At 40.8% G+C, this 13,932-nt stretch overlaps 1 protein-coding gene across 1 annotated transcript in view; it reads left to right on the forward strand.

The window, feature by feature from the left end:
* The window catches only part of PHLPP1 (PH domain and leucine rich repeat protein phosphatase 1), a 188,752-nt gene that overhangs the window by 85,405 nt on the left and 89,415 nt on the right, over positions 1 to 13,932 (forward strand). Inside the window, exons 3-4 of the mRNA XM_063130009.1 lie at positions 4,314 to 4,510; positions 11,809 to 11,934. Coding sequence (XP_062986079.1) covers positions 4,314 to 4,510; positions 11,809 to 11,934 — 323 coding nt within the window. The remainder of the gene's footprint in view (positions 1 to 4,313; positions 4,511 to 11,808; positions 11,935 to 13,932) is intronic.

The following is a 13,932-nucleotide window of genomic DNA, read 5'->3' on the forward strand; positions in this document are numbered from 1 at the left end:
TTGGGAGGGCAGTTGTGAATGTGGAATATATCTCATAATAATGGAAGGTGGATGGTGTGTCTGTTCTCTGACCTGTGAAGTCTCCATAAAACTTGTTTTTCATCTTGTAGTTTAGCCTTTTTTTTAAAAAAGAAAGAAAGTAAGAAAGGCTTCAGGACGCATAGCTGCTTTTAATAAATGGTGTAAAATATAGCTTTGTGGAAACGCAAGTAATAGACTCGGGGAGCAGAATTTTCTTCCATTTTAGATAAGGCCTGATGGTAATAGCAAGAAGTAGCTCTCAAACTGCTGGTGAATAAGTAGGATTTAAATGCCACTGTTCCTATTTACTTGTACAAAATCTTCCTGTGGGTGTAAAAGAAACAACACCGAAACAACTGAGGTCACCTTTATACACGTGGCACTGAAATAGATCAGACTTGCACAAGAGCGTGGATCTTCTTTCTTATGCCTGTTAGTGAATTCAATGGGGACATGCAAAAGAGAACTCCTGGTGGGCTGTGCCCATTGTTGTAGACACAGGAGAAACTGCGATCCAGGGCCAGAATCCATGGTAGGCATGATAGGGGACTTGCCAAGGGCCCATATACCTGTAGGGACCCAAAACTTTCTCCAAGAGCCCTTGGATGTCCTCTTCCTCTTCACCTTTTCAATCTGTTCATTCACCTGCCTCTTGTTCTGCCCCAGGCAATGGTGGTGGTGGTGGTGAGAAGGAGAAGCAGTACATGGCTATTATCTACTTGCTCACTGGCTCGCTCCCTTTCAAGTAAGGACATGGAAGCAATGATGAGGAAGGGGCGTAGCAACAAGAGCAGCTGGTGACAGTAATGGTGGGAAGGTCTGGAGCTGCCCCTTTCCAGCATGTAACTCCTCTGCTGAGGGAACTGCACTGGCTGCCTGTTTGCTACAGGGCCAGGTTTAAGGTTTTTGTACTTGTGTACAAAGCCCTAAACAACTTGGGACCAGGATACCTGAGAGAGCGCCTTCTCCCCTACCAACCTGTCCGGTCACTGAGGTTATCCGAGGGTCTGCTCCTGGTGGTTCCACATAGGCCCATCCTCCGATTGGAGTCTACCAGGGGAAGAGCCTTCAGCGTGGTAGCCCCCCTCCTGTGGAATTCCCTGCCGCTGGAGATCAGGGAGGCACCAACTTTGTATTCCTTTCAGTGCCTCCTGAAAACGTCATTATTCCAGGAAGCCTTTCCTTAATGACCAGCCATGGTTCACTGTACATTTTGCTTCTTTTAAAATCTATTTTAAAGCGTTTTTACTCTGTTTTTTTTTAAAAATCTTGTACATCGCTCCAAAATTTTCAATGGGGAGCGGTATATAAATATTGTAAATAAATAAATAAATAATAAATGAATAAAGTAGACTCCTTGTGGGTGGAGCCCATTGGGGGTGCCTTCGCCAATAGGCCTCAAAAGCCTGGAACCAGCAATACTGAAATTGATTACCTTCCTTGCCATGCAGCTGTTTAAAGGTACGGTAGCTTTCTTTGGGTTTGGAGTTGACTGGCCCTCATCTTGTAGGCAACAGCAATGGAACCCACTTTTTAAAATTCTAATATATCAGTCTTCTTACTTACCTTGGGAACATTTTGCACTAAACAAGAACAACAACAACAAAATACAGCTTGCCATGACAGACGTAGTCACTCATGTCCTAAATTTTCAACTTGTAATTTAAAAAAGAAAAGAAAAGGGAGGGGGCGGTGTAATTCTTATGGATGAGGTGAAATCTGACATTGCTGTTACAAATTACATGTGTGCGTGTGTGTTTGCTGGGGTGGTGAGTATTAATTATTTATTTGATTTATACACCGCCTTTCTATCAAAAAATGGCACTCAAGGAGACTTATAATAACAATTTAAAATAGATTAAAATAATAGAATTTGTTAAAATACAATAAAAGTATAACAAATTACAGAATAAAAACAGCAGCCAAGCCACAGGGCCATTTTAAGCCAAGGGCCTTCTTGAATAGAGTGGTCTTTTCCTGTTGTTGAAAGGATAGAGAGAGCGAATGAACCTAGGCTCTCTTGGGAGGAGTTCAACAACCTGGGAGCAGCCACTGAAAAGGCCCTCTCTTGTGTTGCCGCCAAATGTGCCTTTGATGGTGGTGGTCCTGAAAGAACAGCCTCTCTTGAGAACTTAAGAACTAGGAAGGCTTGTATGGAGGAAGGCAGTATTTCAAGTAGCCTGGTCCCAAACCGCACTGGGAACAAACACATCACTGAATTTTGACAGTGAATGATTTTAAACTCCTCTAAGCCTTCTATCTAAAATTTGAGCAAAATGGGTGCATGAGAGACAAAATATGAAGTTGCCATGGTTGTAGGGAGAAGGTGCTTTTTAAATTAAGCAAAGCTCATTATTCCACAGGTGCTGTGGTTTGCAAACAAAAACCAGTGGTCGAGAATGGAATTTAGACTGCTGGGGTAAAAAGAAGACGGCTTTTCTCTCCCTCCCCTCCTCAACATCCCCAAAGCCCACAGTTGTTAGTGTCTTTCCATTCTGACTCAACAGTGCCTCCCTTTCCACCCGCACTCTCCCAAGATCTTGTAGCATGAAATATAGTTTCTGCTTTCGGTTCATTCCTGCCTAATGTTAGGGCCGGCCCTTCATTTCTAACTTTGGCTGCGTAAATCGTCAGTGCAGATGAAGTTAGTGATATGACTCTCTGTTTTGTCTGCAAGCAGAAAAGAGTAATAGTAGCAGCAGCAACAACAATTCCCTATTATTTCCTTGCACTGAATACAGGAATAATAGAGAATACTGGTTTTGAAAAGGGGGCACTTAGATTCTCAAGTATTTCTTGGCCAGGAAGAAAGAAAGAACTCAACCTTGTGCATCTCTGGGGGGAAACAGCAGAAATGACTGCTGTTATCTCCCTTCAAGTAACTTAACACTATAAATGATTGGTGGTCAGGTACAATCCCTACAAATCTGAGGTCATACATCCTGTAGTATTTGCAGCAATAAACCAGTGGTAAACTACCAGTGTGGACAATACAGCCATAAAATGCTGGTCTACTTTCTTTTGTGCTTTGGAAGATCAGTACGTTGCAAATCTCAAGTCGAAGGCTTTATTTAATGTTAATGTTAAAACACAATATGAGTGAAAATTACTTGCCAAACAAAATTGGTAGTGTCAGCTGTGCATTGCTTCATCTCACTAATCAACAGCATCCTTACTTATCTCCCCAGGTAAACATACTATATAGCATTTTAGTATTTTTTTTTTTTGAATATTTTTATTATTGAAACAACAAACACAAATCAAAATCACTTAATACAAGATATTATCATTAGCATTTTAGTATTTTATATTATTTTGCTATTGGCTTTTACCATAAGGAAATAATCTGGATTTCATTTCTTCAGCGTGATGAGAAAAAGAGAAAAAAAAGCTCACGACAGCTTTGCCCCACTCCTTTTTTTCATTGGCTGTTTCCTCTTAATGCTAAATGTGGGTTCGGGGTTACGTCTTATGTGGAAAGAGTCTTGCTGCTTTAATTTAGGTGATATCCATTCCATGCTATTGAAATTCCTCTGGTGTTGTATGCTCCCTGTTGTGTTAAAGTGATGTGAGATGAAGCCGCCAGTGGTTTATCATCTTATTTTCCATGCCTTTTGCTTTTTTCCTAAGTTGAGCCATTAGATTGCTGTAGGTCCTCAATTAATTATGTAGTTCTTTCTCCAGAAGCCTTCTTAATAATCATTGGCGACGACTTTTCTTTTCTTTTCTTTTCTTTTCTTTTCTTTTCTTTTCTTTTCTTTTCTTTTCTTTTCTTTTCTTTTCTTTTCTTGGAGCTGTAGAAATTCATCTCCTGACATGGTTCAGGTAGCTTCCAATAAAACAGTTTTAGATTTTCAAAATGCCAGGAAAGTAGTATGGGTTGCCAGAACCTGTCTAAAATGTTTTTTTTAATAAAGGGCACCACAGGCAGGGGGTTCTTCCCTTGACTTGCGGTCTTTGAGGCACCTCCCGTGGTTCTTATGTGGCCCAGGTCCTTGCTAAAGCCCGTCAGGAAGCAGTCATGCAAATCTGCCTCAAGGCTTGGTGTTCGTGTGGCGATTTTGTGTGTAAAGATTATTGCTGGGTTTTTCCAGATTATTCCTGAAGCTGGATTTTTGGAGAAAGCAATTATGCAGACCAGTAATTCTCCATATATTGGAAGCTGTGGTGCCCTTTGAATCCATCCTTTTAGATATGCCCTTCATTTTGTCTCGCTGTCTCGTGCATTTTGAAGAGCAGTTGAAAGAGGAAAACATCCTTACTGATAAAGCTGCTTGCTGTTTCCATTTCAGGAAAGCCCCACAGCATTGGCAACTCTGAACGGATTCAGCTCTCAGGAATGTACAATGTTAGAAAAGGGAAAATGCATTTGCCGGTCAACAGATGGACAAGACGCCAAGTTATCCTTTGTGGGACGTGCCTAATTGTGTCATCGGTGAAAGAAAGTCAGACTGGAAAGATGCACGTGCTCCCCTTAATCGGCGGAAAGGCAAGTTGGACGCTCAGTTTCTCTGTATATATACGGAAAAGGGGCCTGATGGTATTCCAGAATAATAAACTGGAATTTAGACTCAAAGAGCTGTTTCCCACTGGGCATAGATCAAGCTATGGGTTTGTTGATGTAACTGCATGGATTTCCATTTGAATACAAAGGGGTGTGGCATGGTGGCTTTTTTCAATTTCACTGTAGCGTTTATTCTCTTCACGTTATGTAAAACAATGTGTGTTCATTGTTTGAAGGAGGGCTGTTCATTTTGCATTTTTTGAAAATTTTGTATGCATATCACAGCTTCCTTGAGCAGAGAGGCTGTGTTGCCACAGTACTGTGCAAGTTTGTGTAATTCCTGTCCTAAAAATGGCACCTCTTAAAGGCTGCAACTAGGCTAGGCTGTTGGGGCTAGGCTGGGACAACAAGTGCTTGTACTGCTCTGTTGACCCAGCAGAGGACAGAATGCCAGGATCCTAGTATTTATAGCAAGCCTAGCCAATCCAGAGGCTTCCTAGTTCCAGCTTCCTGTTGATACCCCTGTTCCTTCCTCAGCTGAAAAGTCCCAGTTAACTGATTAAGCTTGCCCTATCTTCAGGCTGTGAAGTTCCTTGTTTAAGCCCTAGAATCACTGACAGTGGAATCCAGAGATGCTCCGAGTGTGCAGGGAACTGTGGTATATTTTGTGAAAACCAGAAGAGCTCTGCCTCGTTAATGGGGAGTCTTCTGTAAGCCTCCCCATTAACGAGGATCAGATTTATTCTGGATAAATTATTGTCCTCAGTTGCTTCTTGTAGTCATTGAAGCCATAAGTTGGATGGAGATTCCCTGGTGCAGTAATACTTTGTACTGTGCTCAGCGTTTTAAGCAGGGGTGGGGAGCATATGGCCCTCTCAGTGTTGTTGGACTGCAACTCCCATCAGCCTTAGCCAGCATAGCCAATAGTGAGGAATGCTGGGAAATGCAGACCCACATCGTCTGGGACTCTACACATTCCCCATCCCTGCTCTAAATAATTGCCGGCAAGGTAGGAAAGGCTGGGTTGTAAGTCATCAGTAATCTCATTAAGACTACCCAGTGGATACCTATGACAGTTAAGCAGCCGTATAGATTCCTCCTTGCATTCACCACCACAGTGGATTTGCTTGCAGGAGGAGAAATCACATGTTCACCTGAAGCTTAGACACTAAATTAGTTAAATTGAAGAAATTGTAGCCTGTGTTCTGATATTTGTTTATTATTTATTTATTTATTATTGCATTTATATCCCGCCTATTTTCCTCCAAGGAACCCAAGGTGGTGTACATAATCCTCCTCTCCATTTTATCCTCACAACAACTACCCTGTGAGGTATTTATTTATTTATTACATTTTTATACCGCCCAATAGCCGAAGCTCTCTGGGCGGTTCACAAAAATTAAAATCATAAAGAGCATAAAAACAACCAACAATCTAAAAACACAAATGCAATATAAAAAGCACAACCAGGATAAAACCACACAGCAAAAATTGATATAGGTTAAAATATGGAATTAAAACAGCAAAGTTTAAATTTAAGTTAATAGGTGTTAAAATACTGAGAAAATAAAAAAGGTCTTCAGCTGGCGACAGAAGGAATACAGTGTAGGCGCCAGCCGACACTGGGCTGAGAGTCTCTGACTGGCCCAAAGTCACCCAGTGGGTTTCCATGGCTGAGTGGGTATTAGGACCCGGATCTCCTGACTCCCAGTTCGACACTTTAACCACTACACCACACTGACTTTGTGTATTTGTCTTGTATTTTAACCTGACAATATTTGTATTTGTTTGTTTAGCTACTGAAGCGCTGTGAAATTGTGATCCACTTGCTTGTTGGGAATTGCATGCGCGCCCTGTGCAAAAAGTAGTGTTGTCCAGAAGACTATGAGGGCACACCTTTGAGTTATATTATTTATCCTTGAGTTATATTATTTCCTGTTACGCATGCAAAGAGTTGCCCACATATAGAGAGTTAAGTGAAAGAGCTGTCTTTTTTTTAAAAAATGAAAGAACCATTGTGGGGATGAAGCCCAAAATACATACTTAATGCCTATATTGCAGGGGTGGGGAACCTCTGGCCCACGGGCCAGATCTAGCCCTCCTGGCATCCCAGTCCAATCCTCGGTTGTTCCTCTTTCTTGGCCACACCCCTTTACCCTGACTTGTGTCCATTTAGTGGTTTTCCAGCATTTTCATGTTTCTTTCCCCATTCTATTTATTTATTTATTTATTTTATTTATTGCACTTATATACCGCTCCCATAGCTGGGGCTCTCTGGGCAGTTTACAGAAATTCTAAAATTAAGATAAAAACGAGTATACAAAATTTAAAATTCTAAAACACAGACCATACACACATAAAGCATTAAAAACCGTTAAAAAAACTAAACATGTGGGTGATTAAGATGTGCCATCCTATGCCTGGGCAAAGAGGAATGTCTTAACCTGGAGCCGGAAAGATAGCAGCGTTGGTGCCAGGCGAGCCTCGTCAGGGAGATCATTCCATAGTCTGGGGGCCACCACCGAAAAGACCCTGTCTAAAAGGCTGAAATGCCTCTCTACTCTTTTGTACCGGCAGTAAGAGTTTCAAGCTAAAATATGCTGGTATTTTTTGGGCTCCACCCCCTTTCGCTTTCAGTCCACCCACCACCGGAATGTGGTGCCTGAGACCTTCTCAGAAATTGAACCTGGCCCTGGCTCCAAGAGATTCAGCACTCCTGCGCTACTAGTTAGACTAGTGCTCCCCACAGTCATGAATATTTCCTTTTATTACCTGCACAGCCTCCTCCGGAAGCTCTTGGTTCTCAAAAGGCACCTGAGACAGCTGTTTCTGAGCAATCGTAGCAAACCATAAGTTGTGTGAAATTGCTGGTGGATGGTCAGAATGATGCATTTGGCAGTATGACCTTGCAAAGCAGCAGACCAAAAATTTGACTGAAAGCTTGAAAATGAGGTTGAAATTTGTTTGTGCATGAGAGAGACAAAACCTCCAGAGATAGCAGGATCAACATAATTAAGGTGGATTGATTTAAATCAAGGCTATTGATTTAAAATCATGTTTTAAATCAGCAAGAAAAATAAGTTAATTCAAACCACCAATTTAAATCAAGTTTCCCATTGAAACTTTTTCATATATTTCTTGAACAATGGGGCATATCTGACCAATAAAATTTGTTAATTTACAATGAAATAGAGTATTATTTACACTGTTTCATATTTGCAAACTGGTTTCATACTTGCAAACTGCATCTTTTTGTCTCATGGTATATATTTTGCATGATATCCTTTTTTACCTATAAGGGGAATATGCCACATATTTTGTCCATAAAGAATCTACCGCAAGGAAGACCCTATATGGGAATGTTTTTAAATAAAATAAATATTTCCATATAGGGTCTTCCTCATGACCAACACCCATGAGAGTTTCAGGTTAAATACCTGTCTACTTAGAAATAGTCCATTGAGTTCAATGGGACTTAATTGCACGCAAATGGTTATAGGATTGTAGCCTAAGTGTAGAAAGACAGGCAGATGTACACCGGACATTTTTTTTTTTACAGTGTTGCTCTTTTCTGCTTCATTTTGTCTTGGCTGAGCCTTGTCCTCTCAAAAACTAAATAGGCAACAAGAACAAAATGCCTACACTGATAGGATGAAGCAATGTTTGATAGCTACTGGGCAGACAAGAACAGCTTACTTTCATCAGGAGAAAGTGAAAAGCCTGTGTTTGTGTAGAGTGTAAATATTTATATTTGAGAAATAATCAGATTGGTTCTTCATTTGGACAGAAAAGCCTCCATTAACCTAGTTCATCTATTAAAAGTGTTGATTTAGTTTAGATATTAACTATATGGCTTTTGTGCTCACATTTTATTTATTTATTATTTATTTACAATATTTATATACTATTCCATATCTAAAATAGATTCCAGATTGGTGAACATACAAAAAAGGCACTAAAAATTAAAAGCATTTAAACAGCAAATTAAAATAGTTCAATTTAAAACAGAATACCAATAAAAATGGTGGCTGATCAGTTGAGGATAAGAGTTGTTCTTCATCGTGGTCTCTGTGCATCAATGGGCTTTGCACAGGTGCAAAGCCCATGTGTGTGATTGCACAGATGTCAAAATAATGAGGGGAAAAAGACTACGTGCAACCAAAAAAAGGAAGAGAGAGTCTCTAGTGTTAAAAAGTAGAAAAGTTTTAATCTCTTTGTACAGGTGTCTCAAACGTTTAAAAATGTATTGTTGTTACAAGACTTTTTGAATAAAAGCTTGACGTTTTGGATCTGCCGATCCTTCTTCAGGAGCTGATATAACGGAATAACATGAACTACCAAAAAGTCCAAATGAAACAGTCAAAAGACTTCCTTGCGTTCTTTTTGCTGGCTATTGGGCGGTATAGAAATGTAATAAATAAATAAATAAATCTGCAGCAAACGTTTCTCTGCAGATAAAATAGTGTATTTAAAAAACACACAAATAAAAACAAATTTAAATCACATTTTTAAAAATTGTTAATTTTTTACCCATCCTGATATTAATACAACTGAAAATTCAGATTTCCATGGATGTTTTCTTCTTGGATGTTGTCATGCCCCCTGCCCCCCCCCCCCCCAGTATTGCCTGTTAGTGTCCTCTACTTCTGACTTAACCTCCCTCCAATCCTCAGTCTCCCTTTTTCTCTGAAGTTTAGAAAGGTCATTTCCTGTTCCTTCTCACCTATCCAGTTTTCTAGGTACCACAAGTCCCATCTTGTTTCCATTTCCCTGCCACCTGTTTGCATTGTTTTCCAATTCCTTCTAGCATCTCCAGGTGTGAAGCAAATGTCTAGAGCAAGAGTAGGCAACCTGTTGCCCTCCAGATGATTTGGACTACAACTCCCATCATCTCTAAACATTGGTTTTGCTGGCTGGGAGATGGTGGAAATTGGAGTCCAAATACCTTGGGGTTGCTGGGTTGCATATCCGAGCCGAGCCATGTTAGGTGGGGGTGATAGGAGTGTAGTCCCACAGATCTGGAGGGCACCAGTTTGGGGAAGGTTGGTATAGAACATTAACAGGGTTAGATAGTTGGGATTAGATATTAGATGGAACACAGGGCTGCCTCTGAAAACAGCAACCCTCATGTCAACTTCACCCTCTCTCTGTAAGTCTACTAATCATCATAGCTACGTAGTACCTCTAGGATCAGAGGCAGGATGCCTCTGAATACCAGTTGCTGGGGAATATCAGGGCTATTGCCCTCATGTCCTTGCGGCCTTCCCTGAGGCATCTCCTTGGCCACTGTGGGAGACAGGAGCCTAATGTAGATAGTCCATTAGTTTCATCTAGCAAGGTGCTTATTATGTTCTTAACCTGTGTTTCGACATTGTTATGACAAGTGTTTCCATGGCTCTGCCAGGAGCAGCCAATAATACTGAGTTGTGTGGTATAGAAATGGACATTGTAATGACATGGGATAAGTTGGGATAAGGCACGGGAAAAGTTGGGCTAGATGTTGAGCAGGAGGGGGATTGACACAGACCTGTGTTTTTGGTGACACCCTCATGTACTTTGAAATATGTAGTTCTGCCCTGATTACCGGCAGAGGTGGTTGGTGTAGTTGGGAAGGATTATAGAGTGCAGATTGTGTTTGATTCTTGGAAACTATGAGGAAAGTTAAACTTCTTTTTTAAAAAAGCGAAGGATATTGTGGTTTGAATGCATACCAAGATTTAGTCGTAGGTTTAGGAAAGCCTGGTCAACATTGACTTGTCTGTTTTGTATCAGTGCTTACTGGTAAAGAGAGAAGATGATATGACCTCGTATTACATTTTTTTGGAATTAGGCAAAAAGAAGTAAAATTTAAATGTACTACTGGGAGCTTTTTAAAACAACAACAACAAAACAGATATTGTAAGGGAGTTTAAAGGCACCTCCTAATACTTAGGTTAAGATTTTTTCTGTTAAAAAAAAAGCTTATCAGTACATTTTCTTATACATCAGGAGCACAAGCTGTACTCTTAGGTTCTACTTGCGCCTCATTAGCTTTGCATATCTGCTGCTCCGTTTCACCTGAGGAAGGGGTGTGTGGTGAATCGGAAAGACAGAAGTGGTGTTTCTTTGACAACTTGTTGGTTAAAAGATCTTATGGTAAAGCTAAAGGGAAATACTAAGAACTGTTACCAAGTGTTTTCAGGTTTGGCCTACAAATACTGCTAGATTGACAATGCAACCCTATGGCTGCGTTTGGACAACACAATAGTCAATGGTGGGTTAATAGCCAACTCCGTTGTTGTTTATCGAGGGGATAACTCCCCACCCAACATGATAATCAATCATGGTGTGGGTTAAGGTCAGCATCAAGTTGACCATTAGTTAATAGTGTGTTAGATTGACACATCCCCCCTCTCTTCCCCCCCCCAGTCCTCCTGCTGGTATCCCATCAGCCATTGCGAGTTCTGCCGGCTGGACTAGAGCAGCAGCCACCACTTTGGTTGGAATAATAATAATAATAATAATAATAATAATAATAATAATAATAATAATAATTTATTTCTTACCCGCCTCTCCGATTGGATCGAGGCGGGGAACAACAGCAAGCATAAAATACATAAAATACTGATTAAAAACATAGTATACACTGTAAAAAACATACTAAAAGCATACTAGAAGTATCCTATTGCCAGAGAACTCTGTAGTTGCTGAATATAACCAACTGTTTGCGACAAAATTGTCAACGGTGCCTGACACACGACACGATAACCAATGGTTGTTCAGATAAGAACTCTGCACTGGGTTGGTTATTTGGACTGAATAACCAACTGTGGTGTGAAAAGGTATTATAACCAACTGTTAACCAACCGAATAACCAACCGTTGACTATTTAACCCACCATTGACTATGTTGTCTGAACGCAGTCTGTGTGTATTTTCTTGGAAGTTATTCACATTGTAATCAGTGGGGGCTTACTCTCAGGCAGGTTTCCTTAGGATTGTATGCATTGTTCCATGGATTGTTGGAAGCATGCTTACCTCTAGCAGTACAATTGAACAAATGTGATCTGAGCTATTCAGTATATTCTTGATTTGTTTTGGCCCCAACAAAGCAACCACTTTCAGCACTCTAGAACTTTGAATCCTATTAAACATTGTTATACTGGCAGCCTTTTTTTATTATTCTTTCTTAAATAGATTCCTGGGTAATCAGTACTTTAGAAGCTCAACTTCTGTCTTAAAATTATACTTAGTTTTTTAATCCTGTCTTCTCTCCACCACCACCACCCCACACTCCCAATATAGGTTGAAGAAGTTAAAAAGCACCAGCACTGTTTAGCATTTAGCTCCTCTGGACCGCAGAGCCAGAGTTACTACATCTGTTTTGACACGTTCACTGAATACTTACGGTGGCTTCGGCAAGCTTCAAAGGTAAGAGGAACTGTAGAGTCTTTCTTTGCTATCTTCTAATTATGTAGAATCCTGGTAGGCTTGCATAAAACTGCCAGAAGTATTGACAAAATGGGTGTGGAACAGGTAATACTGAGTGAATGTTGGCCAACACGTTTATATTCTTGTTACAGATAGCAGGTGAAGGTTGGGAGAGAGAGTTGCTTCTTTAAGGTGGCTCAGTAAGGACATGGCAGAGGGAACTTTAGCTCACAGCCCATGCTCTCAACAACTGTACTATACCAGCTGATTCCAGCCAGGCAGCACTTTTTATGCACTATAATCATTTATTTTATTTCTGATGGGAATGGTAGATTCTTCTATATTGCTACTGTGGCAAATTTGATTATATTTTCATAGGCTCAGTCCAGGTACTATAACTGGGGTGTTGCATTTATGCAAATTTGCTCTCTGGAACTGGAACCCATCAACATGATTTTGTACTAGATCAGACATGGTTTGTTCCACACAGCTGTGTACATCAGGGCAGTCTATATAGAGACTTCATGCCAGTCTTTGCCAGCATATATGTTGGACCGCAACTCCCATCATCCTTTAGTCTTAACACATCTGGAGGGCACCATGTTGGGGAAGATTACTTTAGTGTTTGAACTGGGCCATACTCTGTTTATCCTGGGCTCACCTTATGCCTTTAATGTAAGAATGTTAGAAAGCTACACTTTTCTACATTGCCAACACTCAGTCTTGTGCTTGTGTATTAGTAGACCAGCCTTCTGCAACTGGATGCCCTCCAGATGTGTTGGACTACAACTCCCATCATCTCAGTGTCATTCCAGCTGAGGTGCTGGATGTTGTAGTTCAGCATATCTGGAGGGTAGCGGGTTGGAGAAGACAGCAGTGGATTTTTTCAGTATGTGTACGCACCTACACCCACACCTCCTATGGTGCTGGTTGCCTTAATGCGGGGGCTGGCAACCTTCCAGGCCCTGTGGGCACGTTTGAGAAACTATCCTGGACACCACCACAAAGTAGCTGTTGTGGGCAGCATGGCAAAGGACAAGCAATGTACCTGAAATACTGAGTACAAAGCAGATGTGTGTTTGGTATGAAAATGAGTTTTTGGTTTTTTTAAGTGGGAGGGGTAGGACACCTTGGCAGTGCAGTGAAATTTGTCCAGGTGTGCATTGCTGCCCGTGGGCACCACATCATCTATTCCCACCTTAATGTGAGGTGTGTGTGTGTGTGTGTGTGTGTGTGTATGTATGTATCTTTTCTGTTTGATCTTCTGCCCCAGCTCTCATCTTTTTCTTTAATTTTCCTTCTTTGCAAACTGAAGTGGCAGGCACGGTGCCAGGTAGAATCTCCTCAGCTGCACATGAGATTCCCCTTCTACTTTTCTTCCCCTCGGTGTTGCGCTCAACAGCATTGTAATACTGTGTGATGGATAAAGATGCACATTAGTTCTGGCTATCCTCTTTCTGGGAGAGCAGTTGTCTTATTATTTCCAACAGCTTGTCTCAGGAATTAAGGCAGATCGAAATGAAGGAAAGTGGCGTAAAACAATGCAATTTAGAAGTATGGGGAGAATGATTGAAGACTGGTTTTGTTTTTTTTAAGTACTGATTGCACGAGATTACTTTGTACCATCCTGTGTCTTCTCTTTCACTTTGTTCAGCTGTGTTGGGAAAGTTGCCAGTGTAAGCCTATCTTCATGTAATCAGTCACATCATCTTCTCTTTGCATGTTGATACTATATAAACGTGCTAGCTGTAATCCAGCAGAGAAATAGTTGAACTTAGAACCATTTTAAAGGAAAAACAAATTACTTGGTGGTATAGAAATGCATGTGCGTCGTCAGATTTGTAGTAGACGCTTAAGCTGTAAGCAGAGAGACACATTTATTTTATGAAAATGTTGTCTAGTGCCTTATCTCATGGCACAGTTTGCTTCTGTGATTGAAAATGGGTGAATAGAGAGGGAGTACAGCCAGCCATTTTGTCAAATGTTAACTTATTATAG

This window comes from Elgaria multicarinata, chromosome 7 (assembly GCF_023053635.1).
Source record: "Elgaria multicarinata webbii isolate HBS135686 ecotype San Diego chromosome 7, rElgMul1.1.pri, whole genome shotgun sequence".
In the NCBI taxonomy this organism is placed as follows: domain Eukaryota; kingdom Metazoa; phylum Chordata; class Lepidosauria; order Squamata; family Anguidae; genus Elgaria; species Elgaria multicarinata.